We start from the raw sequence: 12366 nt of genomic DNA, 5'->3' as shown, positions 1-12366 counted from the left end.
GGTCTAGAGGAGGTCCAGCCAGCCCACATCCTGAAGGAATCAGCCAGAGGGCACCTAAATCTCTGTACTCAGAAGTTCGTGGACGGGGGAGGGGAGCAGCTCACTTTACCAGTCCTTAATGGATTCCATGCAGAATTTCAGGGTTTGATTGAAGAGAAAGTATTGTGGATGTGAAGGTCCATACTTGGGCACATAAGGGACAGTTTAGACTAGTCAGTGTCGGGCGCCTGGGTGGCTCAGTCGTTAGGCGTCTGCCTTCGGCTCAGGTTATGATCCCAGGGTCCTGGGATCGAGTCCCGCGTCGGGCTCCCTGCTCTGCGGGAAGCCTGCTTCTCCCTCTCCCGCTCCCCCTGCTTGTGTTCCTGCTCTCCTATCTCTCTCTCTGTCAAATAAATAAATTAAAAAAAAATTAAAAAAAAAAAAAAAGACTAGTCAGTGTCTTCCGAACTCATACCCACTACCTTTACAATTTTGCTAAAACCACATACTATCTATACTATTATTTTCAATATTTTATTTAAATATACATTTTCGGGGCACCTGGGTGGCTCAGTCGTTGGGCGTCTGCCTTTCGGCTCAGGTCATGATCCCAGGGTCCTCTCTCTTGCTGTGTCTCTCTGTCAAATAAATAAAATCTTTTTTTTTTTTTTTTAAGATTTTATTTATTTATTTGACAGAGACAGAGATAGCGAGAGCAGGAACACAAGCAGCGGGAGTGGGAGAGGGAGAAGCAGGCCTCCCCCCGAGGAGGGAACCCGATGTGGGACTCGATCCCAGGACCCTGGGATCATGACCTGAGCCGAAGGCAGACGCTTAACGACTGAGCCACCCAGGCGCCCAATAAATAAAATCTTTAGGGGCACCTGGGTGGCTCAGTTGCTTAAGCATCTGCCTTGGGCTCAGGTCATGATCCTGTGGTCCTCGGATTGAGTTCCACACTGGACTCTGCTCAGAGAAAAGTCTGCTTCTCCCTCTGCCTCTGCCTGCCTGCTGCACCCCCTGTTTGTGCTCTTTGTGTCGAATAAATAAATAAATAATCTTAAAAAAAAGAGAGTTCTTTTAGAGGTGCATACCGAAATTGCTTACTGATAATTGGGGAGGGGACTTTGGAACACTTCATATTATTTGCCAAAACAAAACAAAAATCCATAAAAGTAAATATATCTTACAATAAAAATAGTATATGTCCACGTAAATCATCTTTGGAAACATTGGCTTTGGCGACATTAAAATTGAAATTCAGGGGCACCTGGGTGGCTCAGTCATTCGAGCACACAACTCTTGATCTCTGTTGTGAGTTTGAGCTCCATGTTGGGCGTAGAGATTACTTTAAAAAATAAATAGTTGGGGGCGCCTGGGTAGCTCAGTTGGTTGAGCGACTGCCTTCGGCTCGGGTCATGATCCTGGAGTCCCTCGATCGAGTCCCGCATTGGGCTCCCTGCTCGGCAGGGAGCCTGCTTCTGTCTCTGACCCTCCCCCATCTCATGTGCTCTCTCTCTCTCTCATTCTCTCTGTCTCAAATAAATAAATAAATAAAATCTTAAAAATAAATAAATAAATAAATAAATAGTTGGGATGCCTGGGTGGTTTGGTCGGTTTAGCATCCAACTCTTGATTTCGGCTCAGGTCATGATCTCGGGGTCCTGAGATGGAGCCTCACATTGGACTTTGCACTGGATGTGGAACCTGCTTGAGATTCTCCCTCTCTCTCTGCCCCCCCCCCCCCGCCCACATCCCATCCTGAGCCTTGCGCACACGTGCATACACTCTTCTCTAAAGCAAAACAAAAATAAATAAAATGGAAATGAATGCAAAGGACTGAAATGGTGACTTTGATGAAGTCAAGCTTGGCCAAATGTCTGGTGATTGAAGAGGCAAAATAGGCAGCAAATGAAGTCATACACTTACAGAATGGCCAGTTAAGAGAAGAACTGAAATCCAGAAAAAAGAAAAGAATTGGAATCCTAAATTAGAATTATATCTCTAGGAGCACCTGGCTGGCTCAGTTGGTACAGCTTGCAGCTCTTGATCTTGGGGTTGTAAGTTTGAACCCCACGCTGAGTGTAGAGATTACTTAAAATTAAAAATCTCAAAAGAATTATATCTCTAAAGCTGGAGAGTAAAAGGTGGTTGTCTGAAAACTAAATCAGTTTATAGCTCAAAAACAAATAACTTTTCAGGGTGAAAAGTAGGCTGGTCATGATGCCAGGGTCCTGGGAGCTGGGGATCTTAGTAGGCTGGAGCCTGACCCTGAGCCTCATAAAAGGAGGCTGATTTTGGCTCAGTAAAAGGCAGCATTATCCAACAATTAAGACTGTCCGATGATAGACTAGGTTCCTTTGGGGATAATGAGTTATTTTTTTATAATGATTATTTAAGTAATCGCTATACCCAATATGGGGCTTGAACTCATGACCCTGAGGTCGAGTTTCAAGCTCCACCGAGTCAGCCAGGTGCCCCAAGTTCTTTTTCAAGCAGGGGCTTCACACTGGCAAAAGGAGGATCCAGTGTTGGACTAGAGGTTAGATGAGCTCACCTGTGGTTCCTTGAATCCATGGATGAGACCATCGAGAGTAGCGGAAACGAGAAAATTCTCTACTGATCGCACCTCTACAGACTGGTAGAGACTGTTCCTGGCGTCCAGCAGATACAGGGAGACAACCGTGGCCTTTTGTGTTGGCTGCTGTGCTGCTTTAAACATCTTGCAGATTTCTAATTGCCACCTCCAAGGAACTGAAAGCAAATGCTTGCTCTGGAGGAGAATCTCACCAAGCAACAGATCCTCTTTAGTTAGGTATTATGCATGGCCGAAACTTTAACAGTGGTTACTGTGTTTTCCAGACTGTCTAGAGAAATTGTATACATTCTATATGCCTGTAGACACCGATGTTATGTCTTGTTTTTAGGAATTGATGTTCTGAGGCAACTGATTTTATTTTTTCTCCTTGTCTCCTTTCCATATATATAATTTTTATATAATTCACATACCGTAAAATTTACCCTTTTATTTAAAAATTTTATTTGAGAGAGAAAGAGAGCGTGCGCACAAGAACACAAGGAGAGGGGCAGAGGGAGAAGCCGACTTCCCACTGAGCGGGGAGCCTGATGGAGGGCTCGATCCCAGGACCCTGGCATCATGACCTGAGCCGAAGGCAGATGCTTAACTGACTGAGCCACGCAGGTGCCCAAAATTTACCCTTTTAAAGGCAACTGATTGTTTTTAGGCATTTTGCTTTGATATTTACTCTAGGAAAGTCTTTGGAAAAGGTGCACCACTCAGCTAGAATAACTTATCTTGTGTATGTAAATCTTGCCTTGTTACTGACGCCAAGGAGTTAAGGTAGGAATATATATTTGCACAAATAAAATTAGCCATTTGAAAGACAAACTAAAAGGTTATTCCAACACAAGGAAAGTGAAAGGCATATAATTCATTCAGCTGTGAAAATGTTAAGCATCAATGGTTTGCTTCCCTCAATGCTCCAGATAAGGAGCTTCCTTTGGCCAAACCTCTGATGTTCGGTCCTCCTTCCTCTAACTCAGAAAGAGTAGCTTGCTGGCAAGAGCTCTCAGTTCTGAATAGGACAGACAAATCCAAAAAGAGAGAAAGAAAATTCAGAAAATGGACTCATTTTCATCTTTTCCTAAATTTTCCTTCCTGCCTTTTTTGCACTCGGTTCCTTATGTGCAGAATCAAGAAGGGTTTTTCGGGAGCCCTCTTACCCTATGGCACCACTGTTCACACAGAGGACAGAAGGGCAGGCCCCTTCTGTTACATTCCCAGAGCTCCCAGAAGCCGCCTCCACACCCGAGACTCCCATTTCTCTGCTGTATCTACTGCCAGTAACCATCTGGGTGACTACAACTGAGTAATCTGACTTCTACAGGCTGTCCTCATGCCTTTCAGGTGAGGGAGTTGGACTAGAGGAACTATAAGATTCTCTCATCTGGAGTTCCTCGCTTTAGTTTTTCCCAAGCACCCATCTTTTCCATACCACAGGCCCTTCCCCTCCCCACCAACCCACCACCCCGGAGTTTCATGTTTTCTGCGTTTGGGTTCCTCTTCTTTGGAGACCTCAATTCCTATTAGGACACACAAGCAAAAATTTCAAGTCATCGATACAGTGTCTGTTATTGAAAGAGTCAGCCAAAGACTTTCTACACTGGAAGTAGAGGCGAAGGGGAAGGGAGCAAAGCCAAACCCTCACGAGGACGAAAGAGAAAACTTCTGGTTCTTAGTCAACTCTCCTCAACAATGTTCTAACCCAGCACAGTGGGCATGGTGTTTGAAGCCATGATTCAAATTCTGGCTTGCCCCTTAACTCGCCCTGTGACCTTGAATAGGTTAACTTGATTTTTGAGTCTCACATTTCCTTGCCTGTGGAAAAAGGGGAGGGGGGTGCTAATACCTCATAAAGTTGTTGAGAATTGAGGATTTTTATGAAGTCCTCAGTACAGCCCAGGACACAGGAGCTCAGCTATAATGATAAACCATCACTGAGGACCATTCCCTAATCAGTCCACTTCTCCTAAGCCAAATCCATGTTGCCCTCTGCCTCAAAAGCAACCTGACCCCAAACGCTACCCCAGGTATAGATGTCAGCTTCCTAAAAGATCTGCAGGAGAGGTATGAAAGAATCAGGAGGCATGCACATTTGTGGAATAAACCAGCCAACACCAGTTCAAAGAGATACTTTCACCACTAGCTTTATGGTCCAGAAGGCAGGGCGGGAAGTGATTACAGCTCAGAAAAATTCCCAGTGCCCTTGGAGAGGAGCTGACTGAGGTGCACTGCCCCAGAAAGTCCTGCTGTCTGGCTGGGTAAAGAAAAACCGGTGGCAATCTTCAGCCTGGGCAGGAGGTTCATTCTGCTCCCCCAGCAGGGAAAAGGAGAAGCTTCCAGTCTCTGCTGCCCCCTAACGATGGCAAGAGCAGGCCTAGCATCAGCTTATGATGCTCCTGTAGATGTCAGTTTTTGGGGCCCAGTGCAAAATCTTTGGGTGGCCCTCCACCAGTGTTGTTCTGTTTGTCTGCTGTAGGGGAGCCGTGGAGGGGCTGCACTCCTAGGAGGGGGCCGGCCTCTGGGTCCGGTTTGCTGCGTTTGGCCAGGTCCTCATTGTGAGCCTTGCGGATATGTCGATACAGGTCCCCCGACTGCGTGTAGCTGCGCAGACAATAGCGACACTCATAGGGGCGCTCGCGCGTGTGCACCGTGGCGTGTCGCCTTAGTGTGTAAGAACATGAGAAGGTCTTCCCACATGTCTTGCAAGTGGGCACATCCTCAGTAAAAACCCCAAAGCTTCCCGGGGTTGCTTCATATTCGGAAGGCAGGTAAAGTGGCTCATGCAGGGCTGGGGGCGCAGGCAGGGGCGATGTCACCAGTCCTCGAGGATACTGCCCTGGACCTGGCAGCAAATGGTAGGGTAGGTGAGGATCTGGGGGCAGGAAGTGCTCACTTGGCCCCACCTCCTCCAGTCCTGCTGCTCTTGGCTCCTCAAAAGCCTCTGGCTGAGGGGGCTGTCCACCATACATTGCCCCTCCGGGCGGGAATAGTCCCTCAGGCCCCTGAGGCTGTTCCTCGGACACGTCAGGCTCCTCATCAGAAATCACAATAGCTTCTACTTTCACCTGGACCAGCTCAGCTTCCACTGGTGCTGGAGCCTGTGATGGAACTGGGGCTGGGACTGGGGCTGCTGCTGGAGCTGGAGGATAGAAGCCTTGCAGTGGTCCCCCAGCAGCCCTTGGTTCCACCATCCTCAGACTCTCAGTACCCACATCAAGGGGAGCCAGCGGCTCCACCGAAACTGCTGAAAGGCCCGGAGAGAAGTAGTTTGCAGGAATGGTCTCTGTGGAGCTACTGGGGCTGGCAAGGGAGACATCAGTCACTAGAGGAGGAGGTGCCCGTAGATGTGGTGCCTCGACCTCCATGCCGGGCTGTGTAGTGTCAGCACCCCCAGGCATTGGTGGCTCATCTGGAGGACAGACAGTTGGAGAGGGAGCTGCAGGGCCCTTCCATTCCCCTTTGCCCCAATTGCCTGATGTCTCGGCAGATGCCAACGAAGGCTGGGGGCCACGGGAAGTGGACAAAAACTCCAAACTAGAGGGCTGTGAGCTGGTTTCCTCCTCCTTCTTGGTACTGTCTGCCTCTGCCAGGGCCCGGGCCTGCAGCCGCCGCTTACACACTTTAACAATGTCATTCATGTGCAAGTAGCTGGCAGCAGCCAGCACATCCTCCACAGGGGTATCCCCCCTCAGGACCAGCTGGCCAGCATACATGAAGTCCAGAAGCAGCCCAAAGGCTGGGGCCGTGACAATCTCATTGTGGATGCACACCAGATCCCTCTTGTCCAGTTCTCGCTCTTTGTAGAAAAGCTGGAAGAATGGGCTGCAGGAGGCCAGCACAGCCCGATGGGCCAAGAACTGGGTGCTACCCACCATCACGGTGCAGTCACAAAGGAAACCCTGGGACCGCTGCTCTCGGAGGCTCTGCAGCAGCTGCTGGCTGTGTTCTGGGAACTCCATAGCACCCCACGAAGGGAAAAGGACCCTACGAAGGTCCCCACCAGAGGCTCCCTGGTAAGAGAGGACAGTAGGTTAGGGCAAGTAACCTCCCCAGCAACCTTCACCTCAGCCTGAGCTATCACCTGCCACCCCAAAGCCTCTGGCAACACCGTCCTGACCCCAAAACGCCCGCTAAAATTACTACCCTTCTTTCTCCTAGGTCACACCCAGTGGTTTCCTCTTAGCCCCGCCCCCTCGGCACAGCCTTCGCAGCAGGCCCCGCCCCCGCTTCGCAAAGGACACGCCCCGGAAGCCCCGCCCCCTAACCAGCCTCCGCTTCCTCAAATCCCACCCGGTGTTTTCCAGCAGCTCCTCCAGCTAGGAGTCTCTTTTGCTTCCAGGCCTTTCCGGAAGGTACCTCTACGCCCCACTCCAGGAACTCCCCTGAGCCTCTCTCTCTCGCATTCCAGGGGCTAGGAAGTCCTAGGGTGGGAACTAGCAGAGAAAGCAGATCCCTCACCCACCAGCGAACAACCACCGGCGAACTCCGCCCCTTCCCACCTTCTCAGTTTTCATTGGCTCAAATTGGCCTCCCCTCGGCACGGATTGGCTCACTGTCCATGAACCATCCCCCACGCTCTGAGCGGCGTCTGCAAGTGGGTGCTGGTGGCGGTTGCTCCGGCAGCTAGGCGCAGGATTGGTTGGCGCTCCTGTCCTAAACTTTTCCTCCTCGTCCCGCCTTCTTTGCCCCAGAGACCTCTTGATTGGCTGAGCTTCTCCATCTACCTGCGGCCGTAGGAGGGCGGGCACCGGCTCCAAGGAGATGAGCACGAAGTCCTCTGGGCGGGGCGCGAGGCCCGACACCCTGCAGGGTGTTGTGCTCAGGGCGACTGGGAAAGGGAGAACCCACAAACTGGTGTGATGCCCAGGCGGCCCGGCTCCAACATAACGGTGGGCAATAGCTATGCCTCTCTGAACTGCAGGTGTCTCCTGAAGGTCCCTTCCTCCCTCAAAAATGTCAAGATGCCCTTTTGCTTCACTACCCCGGTCTGATCGCTCCAGACTCCTGGCTCAGAAATGGTGGTGTCCTTATACCCGATCATACCGTCCTTAGCCTGATCCCTGTAGTCAGTTTTACAATGAAGAGATTAGAGTGCCCTTTTCTGTGTCTGGAGCGGCCTTGGAGGTGCTGATGGAAGGAAGGGGAGGGAGAGGGCACAAGGCCCTAAAATTTACCAGCACAGGAGAACAGGAGAATAAAGAGCATGGTTACTTCTTCTTTTTCTTTTTTTTTTTAAGTAGGCTCGATGCCCAACATGGGGCCTGAACTCGATGACCCAGAGATCAAGAGTCATACGCTCCACCGACTGAGCCCCAAGAGCATGGTAGCGTGTTTTTTTGTTTTGGGTGTTTTGTTTGTTTGTTTGTTGGGTTTTTTGTTTCTTTTTTTTAGTGTGATTACTTCTGAATAAATCTTTTTTCTTTTTAAAGATACTCTTTCTTTTTTAGAAAGATAGTAGTTTTTTGTTTTGTTTTTTAAGATTTTATTTATTTATTTGACAGAGAGATAGGGAGAGCCGGAACACAAGTAGGGGGAGTGGAAGAGGGAGAAGCAGGCTTCCTGCCGAGAAGAGAGCCCGACTGGGGCTCGATCCCAGGACCCTGGGATCATGACCTGAGCCGAAGGCAGATGCCCAACGACTGAGCCACCCAGCTGCCGCCTGAATAAATCTTTTGAAGGTACCTAGGCAACCAGCAGAGGAAGGGGTATGAGTTGGGAGTCAGTGATACCTGCCTCTTCCCTGACCCGGGCAATGTGTTGACAGGATTATCACAGGGGTAACTCAGTGCCCTTCACCCCTACTTGCCCCATCACCCACAGTACTAAGTATCTTCACTTTGTTCTGCAGCCAAGCCCTCCAATGAGACCTAACCAGAATTAGGGACATTCATCAAACTTTCATCCTTGTACTTGAGCCGTGTGGGCAATACTGGACTCAGCTTGAGATCCCATCTTTTCTTTTCTTTCTTTTTTTTTTTTTTTTAAAGATTTTATTTATTTATTTGACAGAGAGAGGCACAGTGAGAGAGGGAACACAAGCAGGGGGAGTGGGAGAAGGAGAAGTAGGCTTCCCGCCGAGCAGGGAGCCTGATGTGGGGCTCGATCCCAGGACCCTGAGATCATGACCTGAGCCGAAGGCAGATGCTTAACGACTGAGCCACCCAGGCACCCCGAGATCCCATCTTTTCAAGATATCTTCCAAGCCACACAGTATTGCATAGAAATTAAAATTAATGTAAGCAACATTTCATTTTTTGAAAAATAACTATATTTTCAAAACAAAAAAAATATAGTGATAATTAGTGGCATTGTTTTATATTTTCCCAAATTCCTTTAATGTCTGGCTTAATAGAAGACAGATGGATTCTCACATCTGCTTCTTTTTTCAAGCTATTATGAGATGTTGTCTTGCTTGTGTGAAGAAAATGCCTCACACAGGTATGAGTTCATGGAATTTCATTGGCTATGGTGAGGTCTTTGTATTTTATTCTTAGTGTGATGGGAAGCCATTGATGGGTTTTAAGCAGAGGAATGTTCTGATATGATTCTACTTCTTAGAGGCTTATCCTGCCTACTCAGTGGAGAAGGGACCACAGGGGATCAAAGTGGGAGCAGGGAGGAGGGTGTGGGTATGGTCCCATAGGAGATGATGGTGCCTTGACAAAGGTAGTGGTGGATGTAGCTGGAGAGAAATGCTGGGTCAACAGAATTTTGCTAAAACGAGGGTAGGAAATTAGGGACAAGAAAAAAAAAGAGTCAAAGCTGGCCCAAATTTTTGCATGAGCAGTGGTGTGGCTGATAGAACCATTTTCCTAGAGGGGGCAATGGGAAATCGAGAGTTCTGCTTCTGACCTTTAAGTAGAGCTTCCTCTTAGCCAGTTAGACTTGTGAGCCTGAAGATCAAGAGGAATGTTGGGGTTGGAGATACATGTTGGGAATATCATCAGCATATAGATGGTATATTTAAAACCAAGGGACTAGAGAGATTACCCCCTGTACAGTAGAGGGCTGCTGGAGTGGTAACATAGGCTGTTTAGGAAGGTGAAGCAATCCTGTTTCTGCAGGTTCAGAAGAGATCGGAATGAAGGTGAGTCAGAGTTTGGGCACAGAGACTGAATGCATGCCACACTTCAGAATTGCCATGCCTACTGGACCTAGATTAAAAAAAATTTTTTTTTTAAAGATTTTATTTATTTATTTGACAGAGAGAGACACAGTGAGGGAGGGAATACAAGCAGGGGGAGTGGGTGAGGGAGAAGCAGGCTTCCGGCTGAGCAGGGAGCCCGATATGGGGCTTGATCCCAGCATCCTGGGATCATGACCTGAGCTGAAGGCAGATGCTTAACGACTGAGCCACCCAGGTGCCCCCCAATTTTTTTTTTTTAAGTAACTCTATGCCCAACGTGGTAAGGCTTAAACTCATGACCTTGAGATCAAGAGTCACATGCTCTACTGACTGAGCCAGCCAGACACCCCTGAAATTTCTTGTTTTAGCTTTAAATTTCCCACATTGGGTGTAGAAGTTACTTAAAAATAAAATCTTAGTAAATAAATAAATTAATAAATACCAAAAGAAATTTCATACTCATAGTAGCAACTTTCCCCCCAAAAAAAGCTTGAAAAGCTTTGCTTCTGTGTCTGTGTATTAATAGAAGTCAGATAAACATCTACCATTTTTTTAGCATTTGTCAAGTGCTAACAGTGTGCTAAAGATATAATCTCTAATTCCGTAATAGCCTTTCTTCTTTCTTAGACAGAAATGACACCTTCAGCTTCATTAAGTAACTTGGCCAAGGTCACACAGCTAATAAAAGGCAGAGCTGAGATTGAATTTAAGTCTATCTTCAAAACCATACCCCTAACCATTCTGTAGATTTATCTTCCTAGAGTGTCGGCAGGTGGTTTTCAAGGTTGTTGTTGTACCAATGGCCAGAGGATTTAGACTTGGTTATCCTACTGTTGGAAGAACTGGAGGCACAGAGGGAGGAGCCCAGAACCCGGAAGAGGGGCAGCTGAGATGGATGATTTTGCTCAGAGATTGCCCTCCAGCAGGATCAGCTGCTTCTGTTTGTCTTTAGGAAACAGATGACAGACATCACAAGGGCTCCTCTCTAAAAAGAGATAGCAAAAATTAACTGAATCCTCCAATGGACTTTCTCTGTATGCCAAATCTTAGTACAGCTGATTGGTAGCCATTGCTGTTTTCTCTTCTATCTTAGCTGGTCTCTCTCTGATCCTGAAACTTTGGAAGCAAGGGGATCAGGGCTTGGGGAAAATTTGTCATGGCCAACCGATGCCTGGGGAGCTCAGAGACAGATCAGGTTCAGCCAGTCTTTGCTGACAAAATCCAAAGGCAGAGAAACAAATGGTCGTGAAACAAGAAAGGAGTTTATTTCAGGGAAGCCAACACTGGGGAAGACAGTGGATTAGCGTCTCAAAGGCTGTCTCCAAAGTGCTGATACTCCCATGTTCATATAAGGAAAATGCAGGGCAAAGGTAGGTGGGTACGCGCAGGTAGGCGAGAAGGTCAAATGGATAACTGTCTTGCAGGCAATCATCAGTGGGGTTTTGCTGGCTCAGGACGGTCCTTATTGCTTGAGGGGATAGTTTGGTTTCCATCAAGGGATGCTTTGCCCTCAGGGTCTTCTGCATGAGCCAAGAGACAAGCTGTAATGAAGAACCCAACTAGAAAGTTTGAGGTCAAAATGGAGGCAGCCAAAGCCCTCTTTTACCCTGGGAAGCCACTGGGTTCCAAAAAGGAGAGACATAATTAGACTTGAGTTTTGAATACATCACTCTTGGCAAATAAGCACATAAAAAGATGTTCAATGGGCGCCTGGGTGGCTCAGTTGGTTAAGTGACTGCCTTCGGCTTGGGTCATGATCCCAGGGTCTTGGGATCGAGTCCCACATCGGGCTCCCGGCTCGGCGGAGAGCCTGCTTCTCCCTCTGACCCTATCCCCTCTCATGCTGTTTCTCTCTCTCTCTCTCTCAAATAAATAAATAAATAAAATCTTTAAAAAAAAAAAAAAAAGATGTTCAACATCATTAGTCATTAGGGAAGTGAAAATTAAAACCACAATGAGATACTACTACACATATACTAGAATAGCTAAATAAACAAACCCTGCTGACAATACAAAGTGCTGGTGAGGATATTAGAACAACTGGAATTCTTATCCCTGCATATGCAATTATAATATTTTACCATACCACACAGGCACAATAGGTGTAAATGAACTCAAGAGCATCGATAATAGTAAACTGTGGTAAAATGACTAGGAAGAGATGAGGGTATCTTCTAGGATTTTATTTTACTCTTTTAAGAAATCTCTCTACCCAACATGGGGCTTGAACTCACAACCCCAAGATCAAGAATCATATGCTCTACCACCTGAACCAGCCAGGCACCCCAGGAAGTGATGAGTAATAAGTATTTATTAATAATTCTGACTCTAGGGGTGCCTGGGTGGCTCAGTCGGTTGGGCGTCTACCTTTGGGGCCCCGCGTCAGGCTCCCTGCTCCGCAAGAAGCCTGCTTCTCCCTCTCCCACTCCCCCTGCTTGTGTTCCCTCTCTAGCTGTGTCTCTCTCTCTCAAATAAATAAATAAAATCTTTAAAAATAATAATTCTGACTCTAATTACAATGTCTGTTCCCCCCCCCCCCACACACACACACATCAAGTAATTCTCAGACACCAGCTGAGTGTTCTACAATTCAATTCTGAAACCATCTCCCTGGAGATGTTGGGTTCCACAGGTTAAGGGCTCAGTCCTATAAGAATGCTCCCCTTTTAGATGCCAA

General features: G+C 47.6%; 1 protein-coding gene and 1 long non-coding RNA gene across 5 annotated transcripts; one reads left to right on the top strand and one right to left on the bottom strand.

Moving 5' to 3' along the window:
- Positions 1 to 4828: 4828 nt before the first annotated feature.
- On the bottom strand, positions 4829 to 7237 carry ZBTB3 (zinc finger and BTB domain containing 3). Of its 3 annotated transcripts, none has more exons than XM_064576292.1 (2): positions 6854 to 7237; positions 4829 to 6573 (listed from the first exon to the last, which is right to left on the bottom strand). In XM_064576292.1, the coding sequence occupies exon 2, from the start codon at positions 6520 to 6522 to the stop codon at positions 4969 to 4971; it is 1554 nt and encodes a 517-aa protein (XP_064432362.1). In that variant the 5' UTR covers positions 6523 to 6573; positions 6854 to 7237; the 3' UTR covers positions 4829 to 4968. The 3 variants fall into 3 exon arrangements, with proteins under 3 accessions (XP_064432362.1, XP_045748518.1, XP_054367851.1); XM_045892562.3 differs by having other exon boundaries at positions 6920 to 7237; XM_054511876.2 differs by having other exon boundaries at positions 7026 to 7067.
- On the top strand, positions 6620 to 12129 carry LOC135362299 (uncharacterized). Of its 2 annotated transcripts, XR_010406821.1 has the most exons (4): positions 6620 to 6915; positions 7255 to 7452; positions 7804 to 7886; positions 8065 to 12129. It is a non-coding gene; the product is annotated as an uncharacterized LOC135362299 (long non-coding RNA). The 2 variants fall into 2 exon arrangements; XR_010406822.1 differs by lacking the exon at positions 7255 to 7452.
- The last annotated feature ends 237 nt before the right edge of the window (positions 12130 to 12366 follow it).

The sequence above is a fragment of the Mirounga angustirostris genome, unplaced genomic scaffold, assembly GCF_029215605.1.
Source record: "Mirounga angustirostris isolate CCGP_5_RB_7025 unplaced genomic scaffold, mMirAng1.0.hap1 SCAF_13, whole genome shotgun sequence".
Taxonomy (NCBI): Eukaryota; Metazoa; Chordata; class Mammalia; order Carnivora; family Phocidae; genus Mirounga; species Mirounga angustirostris.
Note: the sequence above shows the minus strand (reverse complement) of the source record. Positions and strands in the feature narration are given on the sequence as shown.